Source organism: Sceloporus undulatus, chromosome 1 (assembly GCF_019175285.1).
Source record: "Sceloporus undulatus isolate JIND9_A2432 ecotype Alabama chromosome 1, SceUnd_v1.1, whole genome shotgun sequence".
Taxonomy (NCBI): Eukaryota; Metazoa; Chordata; class Lepidosauria; order Squamata; family Phrynosomatidae; genus Sceloporus; species Sceloporus undulatus.
In genome coordinates this window covers 169,210,277-169,230,749 of record NC_056522.1, presented here as the reverse complement: position 1 = coordinate 169,230,749, position 20,473 = coordinate 169,210,277, and the positions used below count along the sequence as shown (strand labels likewise).

General features: G+C 40.8%; 2 protein-coding genes across 5 annotated transcripts in view; both read left to right on the top strand.

The window, feature by feature from the left end:
- Positions 1-304: 304 nt before the first annotated feature.
- Positions 305-9,403, top strand: SPATC1L (spermatogenesis and centriole associated 1 like). Of its 4 annotated transcripts, none has more exons than XM_042446673.1 (5): positions 305-610; positions 1,488-1,622; positions 4,336-4,656; positions 8,073-8,224; positions 8,844-9,403. In XM_042446673.1, exons 1-5 carry the CDS (start codon positions 415-417, stop codon positions 9,168-9,170), a joined length of 1,131 nt encoding a protein of 376 aa, XP_042302607.1. In that variant the 5' UTR covers positions 305-414; the 3' UTR covers positions 9,171-9,403. The 4 variants fall into 4 exon arrangements, with proteins under 4 accessions (XP_042302607.1, XP_042302606.1, XP_042302605.1 ...); XM_042446672.1 differs by having other exon boundaries at positions 1,488-1,652; XM_042446671.1 differs by having other exon boundaries at positions 1,488-1,751.
- A 4,984-nt stretch (positions 9,404-14,387) lies between these two features.
- The window catches only part of FTCD (formimidoyltransferase cyclodeaminase), a 23,649-nt gene continuing 17,563 nt past the window's right edge, over positions 14,388-20,473 (top strand). Inside the window, 4 exon segments of the mRNA XM_042446669.1 lie at positions 14,388-14,551; positions 15,926-16,109; positions 18,271-18,399; positions 19,125-19,213. Of these exon segments, the coding sequence (XP_042302603.1) occupies positions 14,498-14,551; positions 15,926-16,109; positions 18,271-18,399; positions 19,125-19,213 (456 nt within the window). The 5' untranslated portion in view covers positions 14,388-14,497.

Below are 20,473 nucleotides of genomic sequence, written 5' to 3'. Positions count from 1 at the left end.
CTGACGTTTCACCAGCATCTGTGGCTGGCATCTTGATAGATGCTGGTGAAACGTCAGGAATAAATTCTTCTATAACATGGCCGCATAGCCCGAAAAACCCACAAAAAACTATGGATACTGGCCATGAAAGCCTTTGACTTCACATGCCTGTGGATGTTTGTGGAGTACCCAGTTTCATTCAGTATGCATATTATAACATGAATTCCCTGAAGAAAGTCCAGGATTAGTCCAAATAAATTATTTAGGTGGAGCAACAGCATTCTATTAAGTGTTCTGGTGACATCATAATGTCGTAAAAACATTCTAAGCCTGTTGAGGTTTCTGTGAGCCTTTCAAAGCACTGGGACAAGTGACCTGTCCAGCCAAGGCCATCTCTCATAAACTGACCCTTCCTCACCAAGGAGGGAGAAGAGGATGACTGAGGAGAGAGAGTGGATGAAAAGAATTCAGGAAGAAAATGTACACCTGAAAAATCAGATCAGGCTGCTTAAGGAAAACTATGAATTACGCTTATTGTTGGGACAGCAGTGTAACAACAGCAATCAGGTCCAGTTATCAGCACCTCATGTTTCTTCTACGTACCCTGACATGGGTTCATTGTTAAAAGGAGGTAAGAAACAACCTTTTCCCTCTCCCTATTTATTCTGAAAACAAAACCTGTCAAGCTAATAATTTACAAGACAAGCAAATATGGAAACGGTGGTGGTGCCATTACATTATCACACTGGGTAAGAGGGATTGCTCCTGTCCTTACCCCATCCTTGTTGCATCTATACTTATCCCATCCTTCTCCCATCAGTGGCCCCATCATTGTATTAACAGGAGTTTCCATTAATACCTGGTGATGGAGCCATGCCGCTTCACTGATGGGAGAAAGACAGGGTAAGCATGACATTGTTTGAAAATCTTATCGCAATCACACAATAAGAATGGCAGAAGGATGGGATAACAACAGACTTCATGTGATAATCTTCGTGCGATCATGCCATATTGATGGGGTAAGAATGGGAGTGTTCAGTCCTTTTCCCCATGTGATAATCTCCTAAAGTTTAAATATGATGACCAACAGAAGTTATAAATTATTTAAATTATTTATTTAAATGCTGCAATGCTTGACATACTGTCTAGGTAATAAGTCCAAAATATTGGATTGAGCTGTAAGGTTTGAAGGATCATTGCTCACTTTGGACATTATGGGCATCAACTTTGAAACGATTCTCTGCACGTGGAACTGTAGGTCACTTTTTAATGGACCACTGCAAAAAAAATGGTTCCAGATTCCTCTTGGAATCCATATATGTCTTTTGGAAATATTATGTAGAAATAAATACTGGTGTACCTTTTCAAGGATTAATTTTTCAAAGTAATATGCCAAACCATATGAAAGAACGTATGGTCCATAGAACCTGCTAGCTTCCAGTCAACTGTAAATAAGCTAATCACATTCCTTGTTGTAGCTGGTAACCATATTATTTTTCTTGTTGTAGCTCAGTATACTGGAAGAGAACATTTGAATTATCCTCCACACCTCATCTCCAAAGACACCACAAATCTGTCCTGTCCCAGTGCTCAGACACAGATGAAACGGCTCCACAATGATCCTACCTTTTTTCATCCCAGAGGTGGGGAAAAGAAAGCCACACACTTGTCAAGTATGTCGTGCTCAACCATTGGCGGAAAACAATTCGAAGAACCAGCCAATATTTCTCAATTGAAGAAAGCTTGGGTCACAGATGGGGCTTTTTCTGAAGGTGAAAAGGCTCAGAATTCACTATCGCTTACCATTGGTGAGAAGGAATCACTTGATGTCAACTCTGTGTGTGTATCTGTGTGCACATGGGCATAGACACACATAACAGAGCAGAGAGTAGGGAGCTTATTCTTAGAAGCATGTGACTATATTCCAGTTTCAACCCATAAGAAGGAATGTACCTATATATTTCTCTAATAATGTCAGTCATTCCCTGCCCTATTCAGCATTCATTGCTTCTTCCTTTTGGAGAACAAGTCTCTTGGTTCATTATGTGCAGACTACCATTCTACACATAATTCTGCATTCTGAATATCACAGCAACCCACATTGTATGTACAGTTAGTGGTAATGGTGTGTAAAGTTTGCTATTTGTATTCATCACAGAAAAGAGGATCTGCCTCCACCCCAACCCACCCCCACTATTCCTTTATTGGTTCTCTGGTTTGCTCTGTCTTGCAAATAAGTCCTCTTGAATTGCATCTCAGATGTAAAAAAAATTAGGGAGAAATGTGAAAATTTAATCCCCCCCTCCACATGCACCATTTGCCAAGTATAGTAATAGAAATAATAATAAAGAATTGTGATAATATAACTGCATACTGGATTGGGTCTATAAACATAATTCATGCAGCATACGGTACAACATACACAATATATTCAGAGAGCCAGCATGGGATGGTGGTTTGAGCGTTGGACTTTGGGAGACCAGGATTTGATTCCCAGCTCAGCCACAGAGACTCACTGGGTGATCTTGGGCAAGTCACACTCTCTCAGCCTCAGGTGAAGGCAATGGCAAACCTCCTCTGAAAAAATCTTGCCAAGAAAACCCCTAGGTTCACCTTAGGGTCACCATACGTTGGAAATTATTTGAAAGCACACAACAAACAACACACTGTACAGTCCGGGTCACACAATATATATACCCAACTCCTTTCCAGGCAAGCATTCTCTGAGGATGCCAGCCACAGATGCTGGTGAAATGTCAGGAAGAAACTCTTCTAGAACATGGCCACATAGCCTGAAAAAAACACAAAAAACAATGCACTGTACAGTAACAGAAATTCAGCAAGAGGCCATCCCAGTCCATGAGCTTGTTTATATACTGTAGTACTAATGTGTTCTACTCATCTCATGCTATGTCCATAATTATGGTTGATGATAAATTAATGCATATTAATACACTATTTACTAATTTTATATGATATATTAATGCACATTAATACACTATTTACTAATTACTTCCTGGTAATTTTATGAAATCAAGGACCAAAAACCTTTTGGGATTTCTGAGGGAAGGGGGAGCAAAGGGATAATAAAGATTTATTATTTGTTTGTTTTTGATGGTGAAGTTGAAGGCTTTCATGGCTGGCATCCATAGTTTTTTGTGGGTTTTTCGGGCTATGAGGCCCTGTTCTAGAAGAGTTTATTCCTGACGTTTCACCAGTATCTATGAAGATGCTAGCCATAGATACAGGTGAAATGTCAGGAATAAAGTCTTCTAGAACATGGCCACATAGCCCAAAAAACCCACAAAAAACTATGCTTTATTTTTATTTATTACATTTGTGTCTTATTTTACCATTAAAAATGCCCAAGAGGCTTAACTGTATCCATGTAAAAATCAAACATTAAAAGTAATCAAATTCAAATTCAAATTTTATTGCTTTTGACCAAAGGTCATTGCACAGCACAACAATATAACAATACATATAACAATATAACAATATAAAAATACATGTAAGTTATATCTAAAATGCGAGTATCTCGTATCTGGTATAGAATTTCTAAACAAATGAACAACAGTTGTCATTATGGGTTAAAATTTTTGTCAAATATAGTCATCACCTTTACAATTTATGGCTATCCCTGTTATATACTTGTTCCTGATTTTTTTAGCTGCTAAGGCAAACAAAGCTACTTTCCAGGTTACATATTTATTCAGGTCCAATAGAAGATGAAAAGTAATATAACAAATAATGTGAAAGAATGCAATATTTAGTCCATTTATTTTAATTTAATTATTTTACTCTTTTTATTTATTTTATTTTATACTGGTCAATGACCGAAATAAAGATTGATTGATATCTCAAAAAAAAAAAAAAAAATAGTGGGAAAGAATGTAACATCAAGTAAAAGTAAATTAAAAATATTAGCACATTGTCTGTTATTTATGCCAAAGTCTGTACAGTCCACCTATACAAGGCAGGGAGGAATCTATGAGGATCTTGTACATTATTTGTGTGTAGATTTGGTCATGCAGGAGGTTTCTAGAGTTGCGATAATTGTCCACTAAAACCCGGGACAAAATGTAGGACAAATTCTAGACCAAACTATAGGACAACTGCAGGACAAAACTCAGCCCAAAATGTAGGGCATTTAAGGTCCTCCATTTTTCTTAAATGCCCTACATTTTGGGCTGAGTTTTGTCCTGCAGTTGTCCTACAGTTTGGTCTAGATTTTATTCCACATTTTGTCCCGGGTTTTAGTGGACAATTATGGCAACCCTAAACCAGACATTTGTCCTGTTGTTGTTTTTTTTTGAACTGTGAAATGACCAAATGACTAAATGTGTTTTGTTATAGCTCACTACAAGGCTGGAAGACTTTTAGGTCACTCACCATCATGGCCAGAAGAACTAGCTTCCTCAAGAATGACTAATGCATCAAACAAGGAAGATATCCTCACACAAGCGTCCTTTCCAGATGACCTCAAAATATACAAAGGAGGGTCCTCCTCAAGGATTTCTGAAAGGCAGCCCCACCACCTTTTAAGCAGTACCCAGGAGTCTAGCAAAGAGAAAACGCAGCCAGAACCACAAGAGATGCTTAGGAAGAAGAGAGTTTCATTTTCAGATGAACCCGATTCAGACAAGTTAAAGAAGTTCCACACATTCTACCTAAATGGTAATATTAAGATGTTGCTACTGGTTGAGGATGACGGTGTTCAGAGGTGAAAATTCTGTGATTTGTTCTCTAATGAGGAGTCTTATAGCAATCCACAGAGTACGCTTATGGTGTGGGAAAATCCAAGTGTGGTGCGATCTGTCTTCTCCTGTAATGTCCCTGTAGAAATTTGTCAGTGTTTGCCCAGGTACGGCCAAACCTTCTTTGTGGCATAGGGAGGCCTCTGATTAACAGATTCAGTGCTATTGTTCACATGAAATAGCAAGTTCTCAGTTTATCTCTGTTTTTCTTAATTGTATTTTTCTTAATTGTATTTATTTGATTAATTGCATATATTACTTTGTCTCATGATCTCAAGACAGCTTACAACAATTTCTCTTAATACTGAGTTTTATCTGCCTAGCCGCTTCTAATCTAAAGAAATAGAAACATTTGCTAATTAAAAGGGGCCAAATGAAACAACGGCCAAAATATACACAGCACATGCTCCAAAGATGTGCCTTTGCGTGAGGTGTTCACACTGCCCCATACTGCCATTGGATAGACCCCAATCTAGGCTTAGTGTGGACAGTACCGGGAGGAGAACTTTTATCTGTTGGTCCTCTTCTGAGTTTCAGTCTAATTCAACTCAACACTTACACTTTGCATTGCAAAATATGGCCCAAAGAAATGAATAAGCCCTACCAGCCTGAACTGGAACCAGAGTTAGGACAAAGAGGCCCATTACAGACGGGCATCCTAGTACGCAAGGAGCGCATACTAGGGTTAGAAAGGGGCGACCTTTCTGGAAGCTCCCAATCCTAATACGCACTCAGAGCGTCCAAAATGGCGGCACCAGTTCCACACGGGGGGTGCCATTACGACGTCATGAATGCGTCGCCTCCAAACTGGGCGGCGTGGATGTGACATCTTTGCACTGCACAAGGGCGCTTAGAACGTCCTTTTCACGGCGCATGAAGGAGCTCCGAAACAGAGCTCCTTCCATGATTTGCGTCGCCGGCGCAGCCTTTAGACGGCTGCAAATGGGGCAGCGCGGACATGGTCTTTGTGCTGTGCGAGGGTGCCCGAAGGAGCTCCAAAACGGAACTCCTTCCGTGATTTGCGTCACTGGCACAGCCTTTAGATGGCTGTGCCAGCAATGCAAGGGAGAAAGGGGCCGAGCAGCCCCTTTCTCCTCCTCCATGCCACCACTGGGTGTCCTTGGGGCATGAAGCCCCAAGGACACCCCTTTCCAGGCCGCGGGGAAGCGGCCTTTACCATTTCCCCGTGGCCTGGAAAGTGGCGGATTGGGGCCCCGGAGGCTGCCGTCCTGGCAGCTGAGGCCCCGATCCGGCAGGGAGAGGCGCGCCTACAGGCCGCCCCAAAGGGGCGGTCTGTAACGCACCATAGTTAGCCTCCTTCCGCTTGCTGGGACCCCACTTTGAACTGGGTTTCTGATGTTGAAAACTTATGGGAAACTATACTGCTCTGAAGGGCAGAGCTCCATATTTAAGGTCATATGTTGCTTAAAATGACATTGTAAATGTAATATATATCATACCCATTGCATACTCTATGTAATGAACCTAAAAAGCCATGTACAGTTGGCCCTCCTTATCCATGGATTTTTTTCCCATGGATTCAAGCAATCGCAGTTTGAAAATATTTTTTAAAAGTATAAATTCCAATTAGCAAACCTTGATTTTTCCATTATATATAAGGGGCATCATTTTGCTATGCCATTATATTTAATAGGACTTAAACATCCACAGATTTTTGTTATTCACGGGGGATCCTGGAACCAAATCCCAGTGGTTAACAAAGACCCACTGTGCATGGAAATGCTTGTTGCAAGTGCCCACCTGCTGAGAGAGATGCTACAAATGGGGTGGTGGGACTATGGCGGACAGGGTTGAAGAGAGCCGTCTCAGATGTGTGTGAAAACTGGCATTGTCATAAATCTGCTCGTCTCCTTAGGATTTTTACAAGGTTTGGTTAATGCCTACACTGAGGTGTGGTGTGGTGGGGAGCAGAAATCTAAAGACAGGTTCTGCAAGGAGGGGAAGTCCCTGCTCCCCATCACTACCCCAGATCTGTAAGAAAGGTCCAGGTTGGACCTGTTTTGAGTACAGTACAATAGAGTATGAGGTTGTTAGAAAGAGGAGTAAAAAAATTAAAACAGTTTACATTTCAGATATGCTTTAATACTAAGGTCAAGTCTAAATATAGGATATGTGGCTTTTAAACCACAATCATATGCAGAAAAAAAGTGGTTTTGGCAACACCTGTTGCTTGATGAGCCTGCAATCCATTACTGCTGTGTCCCTTTACATTTACATCAATGACCCCCAATTGCACTAGTCAGGTATGACTAAGGGCCCACCCAGACAGATCAAAATAAAACTGCTTCGGGTGACTTTGGAAGTTTGCTGTTTAAATGATGCATGCGTTGTAAGAGGCCAAAAGCCATGCCAAAGCCGTGCTCCAGTCCTAAGGACTGGAGCGCAGCTTTGGCACAGCTTCTGGCCTCTTAAGATGCATGTGTCATTTAAACAGCCTACCTCCAAAGTCACCCAAAGCAGCTTTATTTTGGCCTGTCTGTTCAGGCCCTTAATCTATTTCCATACCATATATCTCTATATCTCTATATGTTTTCCCTTATTTTTTATTTTCTGTTAGAATATTTTATTTTTTAAGTGCCTCTGTTTTAATACTATAAATAGTTTAATTCTATTTTAGTGTTAACTTGTTATATTTTTTAATAGCATTCTTTTAAATTATGAGCTTTTTTGAGTCCCAGGTTTTTTTTTGGGAACGCAGGATACACAACAACATCAATAGCAACAATGTGAATCATGTGGTTTGTCCTAGTCTCCAAAGCAGCAATAACAACCATCATGTACATTACATCCTTTCAAATAATTAAAGCTGGCTGTTCCTGAGTTTGGAAGACTGAGTAGAGCAGCTGATAAACTGAGTTTCTGGTGGTCTGTCATTCATAGGGTTGCCATAAATCAAAGTCATTGCTGTTGTTGTGTGTCTTCAAGTCATCCCTAACTTATTGTGACCCTAAGGCAATCCTATCACATGGGTTTCTTGGGATGTACAGCACTGTGTAAATTTACAGCGCTATATACCGTAAATAAAGGTTAATAATAATAATAATAATAAGATTTGTTCAGACAGGATTTGCTTTTGCCTCCTCTGAGGCTGAGAGAGTGTGACTTGCTCAAGGTCACCCAGTGGGTTTCCATGGCAGAATAGGGATTCAGATCCTGGTCTCCAGAGTCTTATTCCAACACCCAAACCACTATACCACATTGGCTCTTTAAGTCAGCATTGACTTGACGGCAAATAACAACAAATAATGCCATTTTTCAATCTTCTTTTCTCCAATCTAAATATTATCTAATTCCCATTTCTTTCACACCCCACAGATATAGAGCTTGCTCAAAACAATAAGAGAAATGGACGTATAGTGGGAGAGATTGCTTTTCAGTTAGACAGACGTATCCTTGCACACGTGTTTCCTGGAATCACACGGCTATATGGATTCACAGTGTCCAATATTCCTGAGAAGATCAAACAGGTAGGGGACAGTCATAGTCCTACAATTGAGAGATACGTGTGCATCTTTGTTAAAACATTAGTCAGCTCTGGCTGACCTTTGAAATGGAGAAATGGCCATGGCGGTGGACACAATTACTCCTGAGCATCCCCTCTTACAGAGTGGAGCCAAACCAGCCCCCTGGTTCTTCAGGCAGTTGATGGTGATGAAGTGAATCAGATGCAGACTAGAGCGATGTTGGTGGACTGTTAATGGATACTTTTCATTTTCATCATGTAACATTTTTCTATGTTTTTAATTGTACTGTTTTTAATCTTGTAAGCCTCTCTGAGTCCCAGTTTTGGAAAAAGAGTGGGAAATAATAATAATAATAATAATAATAATAATAATAATAATATACTTATAGAAACCCAGCCACAGAATAGCAACAAGAATTGCTGACCTAGAAAGTAACTTAAAAGGACTGCTTGCTGAAACCCCAAGTCTGTAAAAGCTGTGTAAAATAAAATGTCTTCCCTTTACAAAGTACAAGAAAAAGTTAATCATTTTCTCCTTTGTTTTTCTCCATGGTAAATGCAAGTTAGCTTAATAGCATTTCCATAAACCGCTAACAATAGGGGTCATGTTTCAAAATCCCTAGGTCTCCATGAAATCTCTAGATGGCTCTGTGGATGAGAAAAAATATAGATCCATGACCCAGCGCTACCTAGATCTGACTACCCGCCTGGAGAAGATGGGCTATCATAAAGAATTCCACCCTGTATTTAGTGAATTTCTCATCAACACTTACGGCATCCTAAAGCAAAGGCCTGACCTGAGCTCCAATCCCATGCACAACAACCCTGCTGACCTCAGGAAGGTGGTGATTGACATTGTCCCATCAAAATTCCTTGGAGATACCTTGCTGCTGTTGAACTGTTTGTGCGAACTTTCAAAAGAAGACAACAAGGCCCTTTTTGCTTGGTAGTGCCTTCTGCCGTTCTTACCCTCAGATGTCTAATAGAAAGAACACACAGACACAGTATATAGGTAATAAAAGGATATCTGCCAAAAATGGGAGTGGAGTAGTGTGTACGCTTTTTGTATGAAGCTGTTTCTGACTGATCTGCTGGTTATTCTGTTTCATTCATTTTGGATAATTGTATTGTTTTCAAAAGTGATAACTATTTTTATATTTGAATTGTTGTTAGCTGCTACAAGCTGATTGGCGTAACGGTGGGAGTTACATTTCAATATAAATAAAATAAAATAGTTCATTCCTCAGTTTACAAATGTCAAGTTAAATATTGCATTGTTGTTGTTGTTTTTAAATAAGGAAAGAGAGAGGCCTCTTGGCCACTTTTCTCTTATTCCACTGAGATCACAGCTGGCTTGGCCATGGTTTCTCTTGGACCCTGAATATGCTTCTAAAAGGTATCCATTCTCAAGAGCCAATACGCTCTGAGATTTCGCTTTTGAAGAGGCCTGACATGGGTGATTAGATATACCTCTCATGCCTGTATGCTTTGTGCTGATGTTGTAGAGGACCCCCACATTTCATTTCTATGCTTTTGTACTATATCTGGGTGTGTTCACATCTCCCAAAAGGCAGAAGAGTGGCTGGAGCCAAACAAACAGCTGGAGAGCTACCAGATAGTTCTGAGGCAGATGAATCATCAGAATAGTGTCTTTTACACAAATGCCTGGTGCAAACCTTTGTACATTTCCTTCCCTTTTCATACCAGGGCCTCAATCCTAATGCTACTCCTTACAAAAGTAGTCCCATTGATTCATTGAGATTTACCCCATTTGTTGGCTCACCATTCAACTGATTTAAGGGATTTTCTCTAGTTGTTACTAGTCAAGAGGATTTCAGTCCAGTCAAGAGCAGCTGTTCATCCCTCTCTGGAATGAACCTATAGATATCTTCTCCAAGGCTGTTACATTGCTGAAACTAAATTGATTTGTAACTGCCTCAATTTTTATTTTAGCATTTTGTATTGCTGAACAATCTTTGGGAAGTTAAAATGGGCACAAGATGGTATATTTTTGCTTGTTGTCTTGTTTCCAGCTGAACCTCCTCCAGTATTTTGATGCATTAAAATAGTCTGTGGGACAAGAGGGGGTACTGTACCTTTTCAGAATCTATGGCCCGTTACAAACGGGCCAGAAAGTACACACAGAGCGCGTACTAGGGTTAGAAAGGGGTGGTGCTTCCGCACCCCCTCGCACCGCCTCTATACGGGGCGGCGCAGACGTGACGTCCTCGCTCCGCACCAGGGCGTTTAGTGCGCCCTTAGCGCGGAGCAGGAAGGAGCTCCAAGAACCCAAGCCCTCCCTCCAGTCCATCTGCCTTGGTCCAGGCCTTGGAGGTAGAGAGGAACTGCTGGACCTCTTACCCTTTCCCTCCACCACTCCCTTCTCCTTTTGTGTCATGTAAGCCCAAGGGCAGGGAACCGTCTAATTAAAAAGATTTTATGTACAGCGCTGTGTAAATTTACAGCGCTTCATAAATAAAGTTTAATAATAATAATAATAATAATAATAATAATAAGACCCTAACAGAGCAGGACCGCAGCTAGCCCCCAGAAACTCGTGGCCCTCTTCCTCCACCTTGCCGTGGCTGCCTGTTCCCCCTGCCTTTCAGAGATGTACAAACAGTGAAAGAGCAGAGAAAGGATAAGACATGACTAGTGTCAATTGCCTTCACTTCTTTTTCCAGGCAATGGTATGAATTGGCCCTGGAGAGAAAGACTAAGCAGATGGACCATGAGAATGTGGGTAAATCAGCACTGTATGAATTTCATTGATTTGATGGGTCTGCTCTAAAAAAAATGATACTAAAAATTGGATTTAAGTCAAAATGTTCTGTGCCAAATGCGTATGTCATTTAAACAACATACCTCCAAAGTGACCCAAAGCAGGTATTTTTTGGCCTTTCTGTTCGGGCCCCGTGTTAGTCTGGAAAATCAGTATGCAAAAAGATCTAGTAGTACCTTTGAGACTAACTGAAAGAAAGAAGCAGTTAGCATGAGTTTTTGTGGACTTGAGCATACTTCCTCAATGCATCTGAGGAAGTAGGCTCTAGTCTAGGAAGGATCATGCTACCAGCTTCTTCCTTTCAGTTAGTCTCAAAGGTGCTACTAGATCTTTTTGCATACTCAAACCTGTGAGACTTGGGATTGCTCTGACCAATAATCCACGACAAACTTCAAGTAAAACAAAGTTTATTATAAAGATTAAGTAGAAGCATTTCTGGCCACGTCTTTGAAGAATCTGAGGCACACAAAGGGGAAGCCTTAATTTAAAGTGACCAGTGACCCCCACTCTTTTTTTCCTTTCCCTCTCAGATGTTTTCTCCAAACCCCCCCCCCCCCCAGCAGAGGCTTGGAGCCCTACATCAAAGCAACCCAATGCGGGGATCATTTGGTCTCCGGACATCCTCTGCTAAGACACTCTAAGATTTATATTTATATATGAGAATGTGTGTGTGTGTGTGTGTGTATACTCACTACTAAATATGATCAGCAGCTTTAACCAGTCTGCCTTCATACATTCCAACACGTCATACAACAAGGTGAAGGTTGTATGTACCTATCATCAATGTGCATGTAACTAATTACTAATTTGATGACTTAATCTAAACTCTTTACATCATCATGACAGAACCCCGAATGAATAAATGAATGAATGGGTTCTGACAAAACCCTGCTGTTATTCCTAACTACAGTTAGTTCATTGAATCAATAATCTCATAATAATTTGGTAAATTAACATTTAGACAAGGCCCAATGATTCAATGTGTTTGCATTAGTTGGCACTAATATTTAATATAGATTTTAGTTTCAGCCGCCTAAATACTCAGATTCCCCCCCCCCCCCCCAATTTTGGAAGCTAAGCAGAGTCAGATATGGTTAATACTTGGATGAGAGATGATCAATGAATACCATGAGTTTTAGGCTATATTTCAGAGGGAGGAACTGGCGAAACCACCTCTGAATATTCCTTGCCTAAGAAAACCCTATGAAATTCATGGGGTCACCATAAGTCAACAGGCTACTTGAAGGAGCATACACACACAATATTAGTACTGTATGTAGGCTTCAATATCTAGAAATTTCAAACTCTTTTTGGATTCATAGGTGAAAATACATTTTATATTAAATATTGTTGCCATTTGTGCCTGATGTACAGTTTGGGCTCCCCATTCCAATCTGGATTAGGGTACTGGCATAATAAATACTCCTCTCCCAGGACTGATGTTTCAGTTAAAACTGTCCTTCTGTGATCTGTCCTAGGACAGAAGCCCATTAACCTTTTGCAGTAAAGACAAGTTGTAGTTTTAATTGCTGCTGCAAAGCTACTTCAAATGGTTTGAGTGTTGGTCAGGAAACCTCTAGTTATACCTATCATGAATGGTTCAGATCTGTAATATATCACAATTTAGCTCTATGTGCAGCTCACAAACATGTGGAAAGGTCCTATGAATCAGCAACCTTTGTCAATAATTGCATTCTCTTTCTTTCAAACATACTATAACACACCTCAGAAAATTGAGTGCTTGCCTGAATATATGAATGAATGTTTGTATGAACATGGGAATAAGCCTGGTATATGTGGAAGTGCGCAATAACATCCAAGACAAGCTTCCTTGGATGAAACTGATTGCCTGGACCCATTCCAATATGGGTTCAGGCCTGGTTATGGGACAGAAACAGCTTTGGTGCATTGGTGGATGACCATAGCAAGAGTTTAACAGGGTAAGTAAGTCCCTATTGGTCTTCCTGGATCTTTCAGCATCATTTGATACCATCAGCCACAGTATCCTTCTGGGTCATGGTCATTTGTTGACTGTGCATCAAAATCTCTTTTTTCCTCTGTGGTGTCTGTAGTTTTTGTACACTGACCACTTTAGTTTTAATTTTGTTTTTTTCTCCTCTTTCAACTGGCATCCCATGTTTTCTCAATGACAGGAAAATGTAGACGCTATCCCCAAAATCAGCAGAGCACACAGGTTGGGGTAGAGTTTGGTGGGGTGGAGGAAAAGTACTGCCCATCCTGCATGGCAGGGGGTTGGACTGGATGGCCCTAGTGGTCTCTTCCAACTCTATGATTCTATGATTCTATGATTCTAAGTGTGGATAGGGGTTCACATGACTGTATGAACATCAATAATTCCTCCACTTGGACACTGTAAGGGACTTGAAGTGCCAATGAATGAGAAGAAAATGACATTTTGGATACAAGAGAAATGTAGAGTGGAAAGTGACACCTGCCTAGATTGCCCCTTAGAGTACTAGGTTCTTTACTGACTTGCAGTTCGTAACATCTCAGCCAAGGGACAATTTAGCGCTTGACCCAAGAAAGATTTACTACCTGCACTATAGGAATATAAGGTCCTTTTTGAGTCTTGTGAAATGACATGCATACTTCCCTGAATACAGTACATCTTTAAGACATGTAGCCATATGTCTATAGACCTTATCACATGGCGGTACACAGAGGCGAATCTCTTGCAGAAATTGAATTTTAAAATCCGCTACACATCCATAAATGCAGGTTGTTTTTCAGATGCATTGGAAAAAAGAGAAATAACGTGAAAATAACCTGAACCAAAAGCTGACAAAAACCATTCCTTTTTACTTTTGGAATTTCCAGAAAGTAAAAAGGAACAGGTTTTGTCAGCTTTCATTTCGGGTTATTTTCCCGTTACAGTAATTCACATAAACGTTGTCTGAAAAACAACCCACATTTGAGGATTTTTCTACTTTCTGTTTGGGTTAACCCTGAACGTCATGTGAAAAACAACCTGCAAAAGTGGGTTGTTTTCACTTAAAATCTAGTTTCTGCACAGGATTCATCCCGTATGATAAACTCCTAAGTGTGTGCTTTTTTTTTAATAATTGGGATGTAAGCTTTCATGGAAGAAAGTTCACTTTGTCAGACAAACAAATGGGAAATTCACATTAATTTTCATGCATTGAGCATGTGGTTTCTCATTGTGAGAACAGATGTTTTCAAATATTTTGTACACTAACATCCCATTTTTCAGTGTTGCAGTTGAATGTAAGTCATGAATAGAGCCAGGCCAAGTATCTAAAAGCAAAGAAAACAGACAGTACAAAGTGTCAATCTGGTAAAGAAAGTTTGGGGTAGTTAATGAGAAACCCTGGCAATCGAAAAAGGTCACTGGCTATGTAACTCTGATCTCCTTACATTTTCCAGCTTACTGTTTTCAGTGAGTAGGACAGAGGGGGAAAACATCTAGGATTACCACTAGTCTAACAGGGTGAAGACAGTATCCCAGATAGAACAATGTCAAAATTAGTGGAGTGTGTCCCCAATTTTTCTGAAGGCAACAACAAAGAGGTAAGTTCTGAATTGCTTTTCTGTATAAAGAGATCCAGTGTGTGGCACTAAAGAACACTGGCCTATCATTTGCCAGCCTTATGTACCTTCTGGTTGGAAGTGAGACTCATCTGTAAATAAGAGCATAATTTTGGAAATGTTTCACAGATGTACAGAAAAGAGTTTTGCTTATATTTATATACCTTAAACACAGGCAATATTAAATTTAATATGAGTAAGCATGTAATCTGCTGAATACCACCAATTCACTTAATAGAAAATGGATGACGAAATATTACTTCTCTTGCTTCTTTGTCTCCACCATTCGCACTGCTCATTCTTTTCATCTCTCTTGCTCCTTCCCTTGTCTCACCTTGCATGTGTGTGGTGCAATCCTCCCGTCCTTCTTGCATTTCACTGCTTTCACTGCTCACACTCCGTTCTCTTCTGCTCCTTCCCTTGCCCTCTCTTGAACCCAAATGGTGTGTCCCTCCCTTGCTTCTTGTGCTCTAGCCCCCACACCTCATTTTGTGCTCTCGACGTGTACCCCCACTTGCTTCTTGCCCTCCATGGCTCACATTCTTTGCTGTCTCTGTCCCTTCATGTCTAAAATTCCAGGACAGACTTATTTCTTGCAGAACATTTTTGGAAGAAGAGTGTGTCCATATTTCCCCCTATATCTCAGCTTCTACAAGAGCTAGAGGTGTACTTTGTTTTAAAATGAAAGCTTGGAATTCAGGCCAAATGAAAGTCTAAGTGGGCACCAGAGCAGTTACTTTGGAAAGGAAACCCTTACTATCAGCCAAATACTGGCTGGGGCTTCTTGCAGGGTGTGGAAACCTCTTTTGGTCAGATTTTGGCCCATGGATTAGATGTTCCCCTTCCCCTAACCAAGGGATCTTTTGCTCTATAAAATTATAACACTATGATTCCATGGCTGCATCCTATGGTATCTTGGGATTGGTAGTTTGGTTACGGGACCCAGAAGAGCTCTCTTGCTAAGGATGCTAAAGGCCCCTAATTAAACTGCAACTCTCAGGATTACTTTTAATATTTCAATCACTTTTTAACTTTTGTATTTTGTGAGTTTTATCTATAATAATAATAATAATAATAATAATAGTAATACTTCAACAGCAATTTGGTTACTCAAATAATATACTCATATTTGGACTATGCTCTTTACTCACTGCATGCTCCCTGAACAATTTGAAGCCATACAGGGGAAGGTTTCTCCTGTGTTGACATGATAGACTGAACCAAGCTTGAATATTAAGCATGGTCCTTTTACCAGATCATAAGACGTAGCTTTCCAGTTTAACAAAATGGTTTTGCATCTCTTTAATACTGAGGTTGCACTGTTTCAGACAGACTAACAGGCTGTGCTTTGTACAGGTGATAGATGAGATTGCCAAGGCAATCTCTCAGACCGAAGGTTGCATACTTCTGGATGTGGATGCAGGTCCTTCCACCAATCGGACAGTTTACACCTTTGTGGGGAGTCCTCAAGACATCATTGAGGGTGCACTGAATGCTGCCAGAACAGCTTTTCAACTCATTGACATGGCAAGACATAAAGGTAATTGCAATACGATGAGAGGAAACTTTTAGAGAACAGAAGAAGCAAATAAGGTCCTTTATGCCATGTTGCAGTCATACTGTACAGCCTTTCAACTTACTGAACCATCCATTTGGCCACTGATGTGGTACAAAATTAGTGAGAGTCGAAATACTTTTGTAACGTCCTGCGACCTGGGTCTCTGTTCCTTTGCATTTTAGGATCCTCCAGCACTGTAGCCCACTTCTCTACCTGGCAATTCTCTGGACCATTCCCAGCCTTATGCTGCTGTGTTGCATAAATGCAACCTTGGTGTATGTCTCTGCAGAGACTCAGGAGATTATCGGATGGGGGACAAGACAACCTTGTTCCGTCTTTTTCTTGTGCTCATAGCACAATCGCGAGAAGATTTTCATACGATGTCGCACTTATCCAGACATTATCCTGTCCAGAAAGCGCAACTGACCATGATCGTGTGAGATTTTCAAATGACATTGCATAGACCCCGTCATTGTCCCATCATTATCCCATCATTGAAGCAGTATTGCCTGCTGTTTTGTATTAACAGGGGTTCACATTAATGCAATGCTGCTTCAATGATGCAATGACAGTACTGCGATCTGAAAGCCTTTTGTGGGATCACAGTCAAAGATGCGATAAGGACAGAGGAGTGATCCTGTCCTTATCCTGTCTCTGTGTGATAATCTCCTCAGTCAAGAACACTGCATGTCTCTCCAGTCCAGAAAATCTCATAGGATTGATGTAAGGATAATATAAGCCTAATTTGCTAGTCTGACAATTGAAGGGAGAGGGCATTTGTATGTGTCTTCCAATTTTCCTGGAATTTGGAAACTGGTAGCGACATAAACCTTTTAGAAGTACACAACCTCCATACCATGTTTTCTATAAAGCTAATCCAATAACATCAACAATCCAGAAAACAGTGATACCATTATTGACCAACTAAAATGCACAATATACATATTGCAAGTCTGAAGATGGCAAACAGTAGTATCCAGTGAATTTGTGGATGAAGGATAAGTTGAAACCAGGAATATGAAAGTCCAGTACTCAATATACTCTTGTCTTATTTGCTCCTTATTAATGGTAACAAGTATGAATGTGCATTGCACTTTCACCTGGCCTTATTTTTAATCATTACATGGGCATTTGGGACAAGACTCCATGATATATACACATGTGTAGGACTAAAGATTCCTGGAATACCTTTTTTTTTAAAAATTGTAAAGCAGTTTTGTAAGGAAACAATTATGAGAAAAGGGAGATATGTAACTTTCTATGCCAGCCATGGCCACCAAGAGTGGGTTCAGCCTTGCCAGCTAAGGTTGTCAGATTTTTAAAAACAGCATTATAGGATAGTCCTCTTTATTGCCAGCCCAGAGGAAGACTGGCTGGTGCAGGTAAGGCTGGCTTATATTAAGAGGGAGGTCCTCTCACAAGAATTCTGTGCTCATGGAAACTTGGAACTTTTATGAGAGAGCTTCCAGGGAGTTGTGAGGCAAGCTTTATATAGGCCAGCCTCATGTGCTACTCACTCCTGTTATGTGGACCTGAACAGGTGGGGGCTAGTTGTATTTTCAAAAGACACAGCAATCAGTATGCAATTGGAGGCCAGTTTGCTGAATACTCAGGGATTATGAGCATGGTTGGTACCTGCTGTTGTTATTCTCAGTGGATCAAAAACTGACTGGGACATGTAGCTCTTCATATCCATATACATTTTTTTCTTCTAAAAGTTATAACTTGCCATTCCCCACTGCATATTGTATGCTTATGTGTCAGATATATGAAGACACAAATGCAGCTGTAGCCCCAAGGCACTTCTGAGTGAGCTGTGTCTCCTATACTCCCCAAAATAAATGTTCCTAAAATACCAGATACCACCATGTATGAAATGTATCCTTGACTTTAGTCTTGCATTTGTGGTGTGTCATTTTTTGCCTTCCAAAACAAATCTATTTAGCTTAACCAGCCATTATTTACAGAAGGTCAGTTGCACTGACCCTGGATGTTAGCTTAGTCTTCAGATATTATTTATTAAACACATGTGGAAATTCAGTTTTCTCTATGTTTTAGCTTTTCTTTTCCGCAATTGTTCGTTTGATTTCCCTCCCCTTCTGATTTTACTGCCCATTTCAGAAGCTATGTTTTCCTGCCCTAGGTGAGCACCCCCGGATGGGAGCTCTGGATGTCTGCCCATTTGTCCCAGTGATGAATGTCACTATGGAAGAATGTATTCGCTGTGCTAATCTCTTTGGAAAACGTCTAGCAGATGAATTGTGTGTGCCAGGTAAGTTGGCCATTGACAAAGAGGAAGAAAGCTAGCAATTGGCCATCTAATGCCACCCAGTGAAATTTCTCTTCAAAATATCTTAGTCACTTCTTCCTTCTTCTCCTTCTCCTCTGGTTTGCATGACACTTTGTTTTTGGTATCTTTTTGGACATCTGGTAACCACAAATTCCTTGTGGGATTGTGCTCACTGGCTCCAAGCTCTATTATATCTGTCCCCCACCCCTTTACATAAAGATGTAAAATTTCCAGAAATGTTGAAACCATGGGAGAGATTTTTTAAAAGCAAATAAAAGTACAATGTATTTCAGAATATAATTAAAATTTAGATAAATTTAGATAAATTTTAATTACTTTCAGAGCAGGATACAAAGTTCAGGCTGTTATGGTCACCTTAGTGTATGATTTTTGCATGTGCATTGACAGTGTGTTCACAGCAGTGTTCGATACCATCAACCATACTATCATTCTGGAATGCTTGAGTGGGTTGCAAATGGGAAGCTCTGTGTTGCAGTGGTTCTGGACCTACCTCTCAGGCAGGTTCCAGATGGTGATGCTTGGGGACAGCTGATCCTCAAAAAACGAAAAAGAAAAAGAAAAGAGCTATTCTATCTCCAGTGCTGTTCAACGTCTACATTAAAATCTCCCAATTAATTTCTGTAGTTTGCTGCCAAAGAACCCTGGGTCTTTTGCTTCTTCTCTGTAAAGCTGCCCTTTCTTTGCAGTGTATCTCTATGGTGAAGCTGCTGTGAAGGAGAGTCGGAGATCATTGCCAGCCATCCGAGCAGGAGAGTATGAGGCCCTACCTGAGAAAGTAAAACTTTAATATTGTTAGCAATTGTAGTTCTGCTGCTTTTAGAAATAGTGTTATAGCTTGGGTAGCAAGACATACTCAGAAGCATATCCTTCAGTGATCCAGATTTGGCAGGGACAGTCCCATTAATCTCAAAATGCTTTTAAAATGCCCCAGTTTATTTTTCCTTCTATTCCCCCTCTTTTGTCTTCAGATTGCTTCCATTGCTGCAAATTAAATTCTAATTGCAAAAGTGGTTTGTAGTCAATTAACTCAGTAAGGTAGAGAGGAGACGTCAGAACCATGCCCTTTCCAGCAGACTCAGGCAAAAGGAAACTATTGAAGCCTCTCTTAATTTATCTGTTTTCCTCATTAATAACTTTCATCATCTTGACTACCTCTGATTGTGCTTTATACACCCTCAAAGACAGCTTCATCCACAATGTAGCAAGTCCTTCTACCTCCCCTACCAGAAACAAAGTTATAATGGGGGACAGGGGCAAATATTGGGTAATCCTGCCTGCTACACATCCCAATCACATTCACCTGATGCCTAAACTGGAATTTTTGTGAAAGAGCTCTACCACATCAGTTTTTTTTTTATATCCACACAGATTAATACTGTGATTTTGGCTGACAAATGGATTATTTTGGTGGCAAAAAAGAAAACTAGGGAGTATATCACACGGAGCTTTTGCGTGGTGTTGTGGCTCAGTTCCAGCTCACTTCCAAAGTGATTGCACTTCCAACGATGCGGTTTCACCTCATAAAGGGACTGTTTTATCAGACGCCATTGATTTCTATGGGAGCCCCTTGCGAATTGCTTCAGCAGCATTTCTGAAGTCACCCCTCATTTTGGTTAAAACGGAAAAAAGTGACTTCAGAAAATTCACTTCCTGGCTGCCTTCGACTGCACTGCAATTTGGTCTGGTGTGGAAAAGCACTCCGATGCCACCCCCTTGGCCCCTGCGTCCTGCTCTGTCATCCCCCTCCTCCTCCTTCATGCCATCTCCTCCTCTCTGCCAACCAGCCGATCCCATCATCCCCTGTGACCCCTGCCTCCTCCTAGACCCCAATCTGCTCCCCTCCTTCAGCCTGCCACCAATCCCATCATCCCCTGCCTTCTCCTAGACCCCCATCTGCTCCTCTCCTTCACCCTGACACCTAACCCATCATCTCCTGACTGCTCCTGCATGCTGATCCTGGCCCCAGCAACCCCCAGCCACCTATCCCATCATCCCCTGACTGCTCCTGCATGCTGATCCTGGCCCCAGCGACCCC

Bases quoted from the DNA above. Each gene is read 5' to 3' on its own strand.
- SPATC1L (XM_042446670.1), top strand. From the start codon at position 415: ATGACTGAGGAGAGAGAGTGGATGAAAAGAATTCAGGAAGAAAATGTA. The intron at 4,657-8,072 runs GTAATATTAAGA...CACACCCCACAG, and splicing joins CCACACATTCTACCTAAATG to ATATAGAGCTTGCTCAAAAC. The intron at 8,225-8,843 runs GTAGGGGACAGT...CAAAATCCCTAG, and splicing joins TTCCTGAGAAGATCAAACAG to GTCTCCATGAAATCTCTAGA.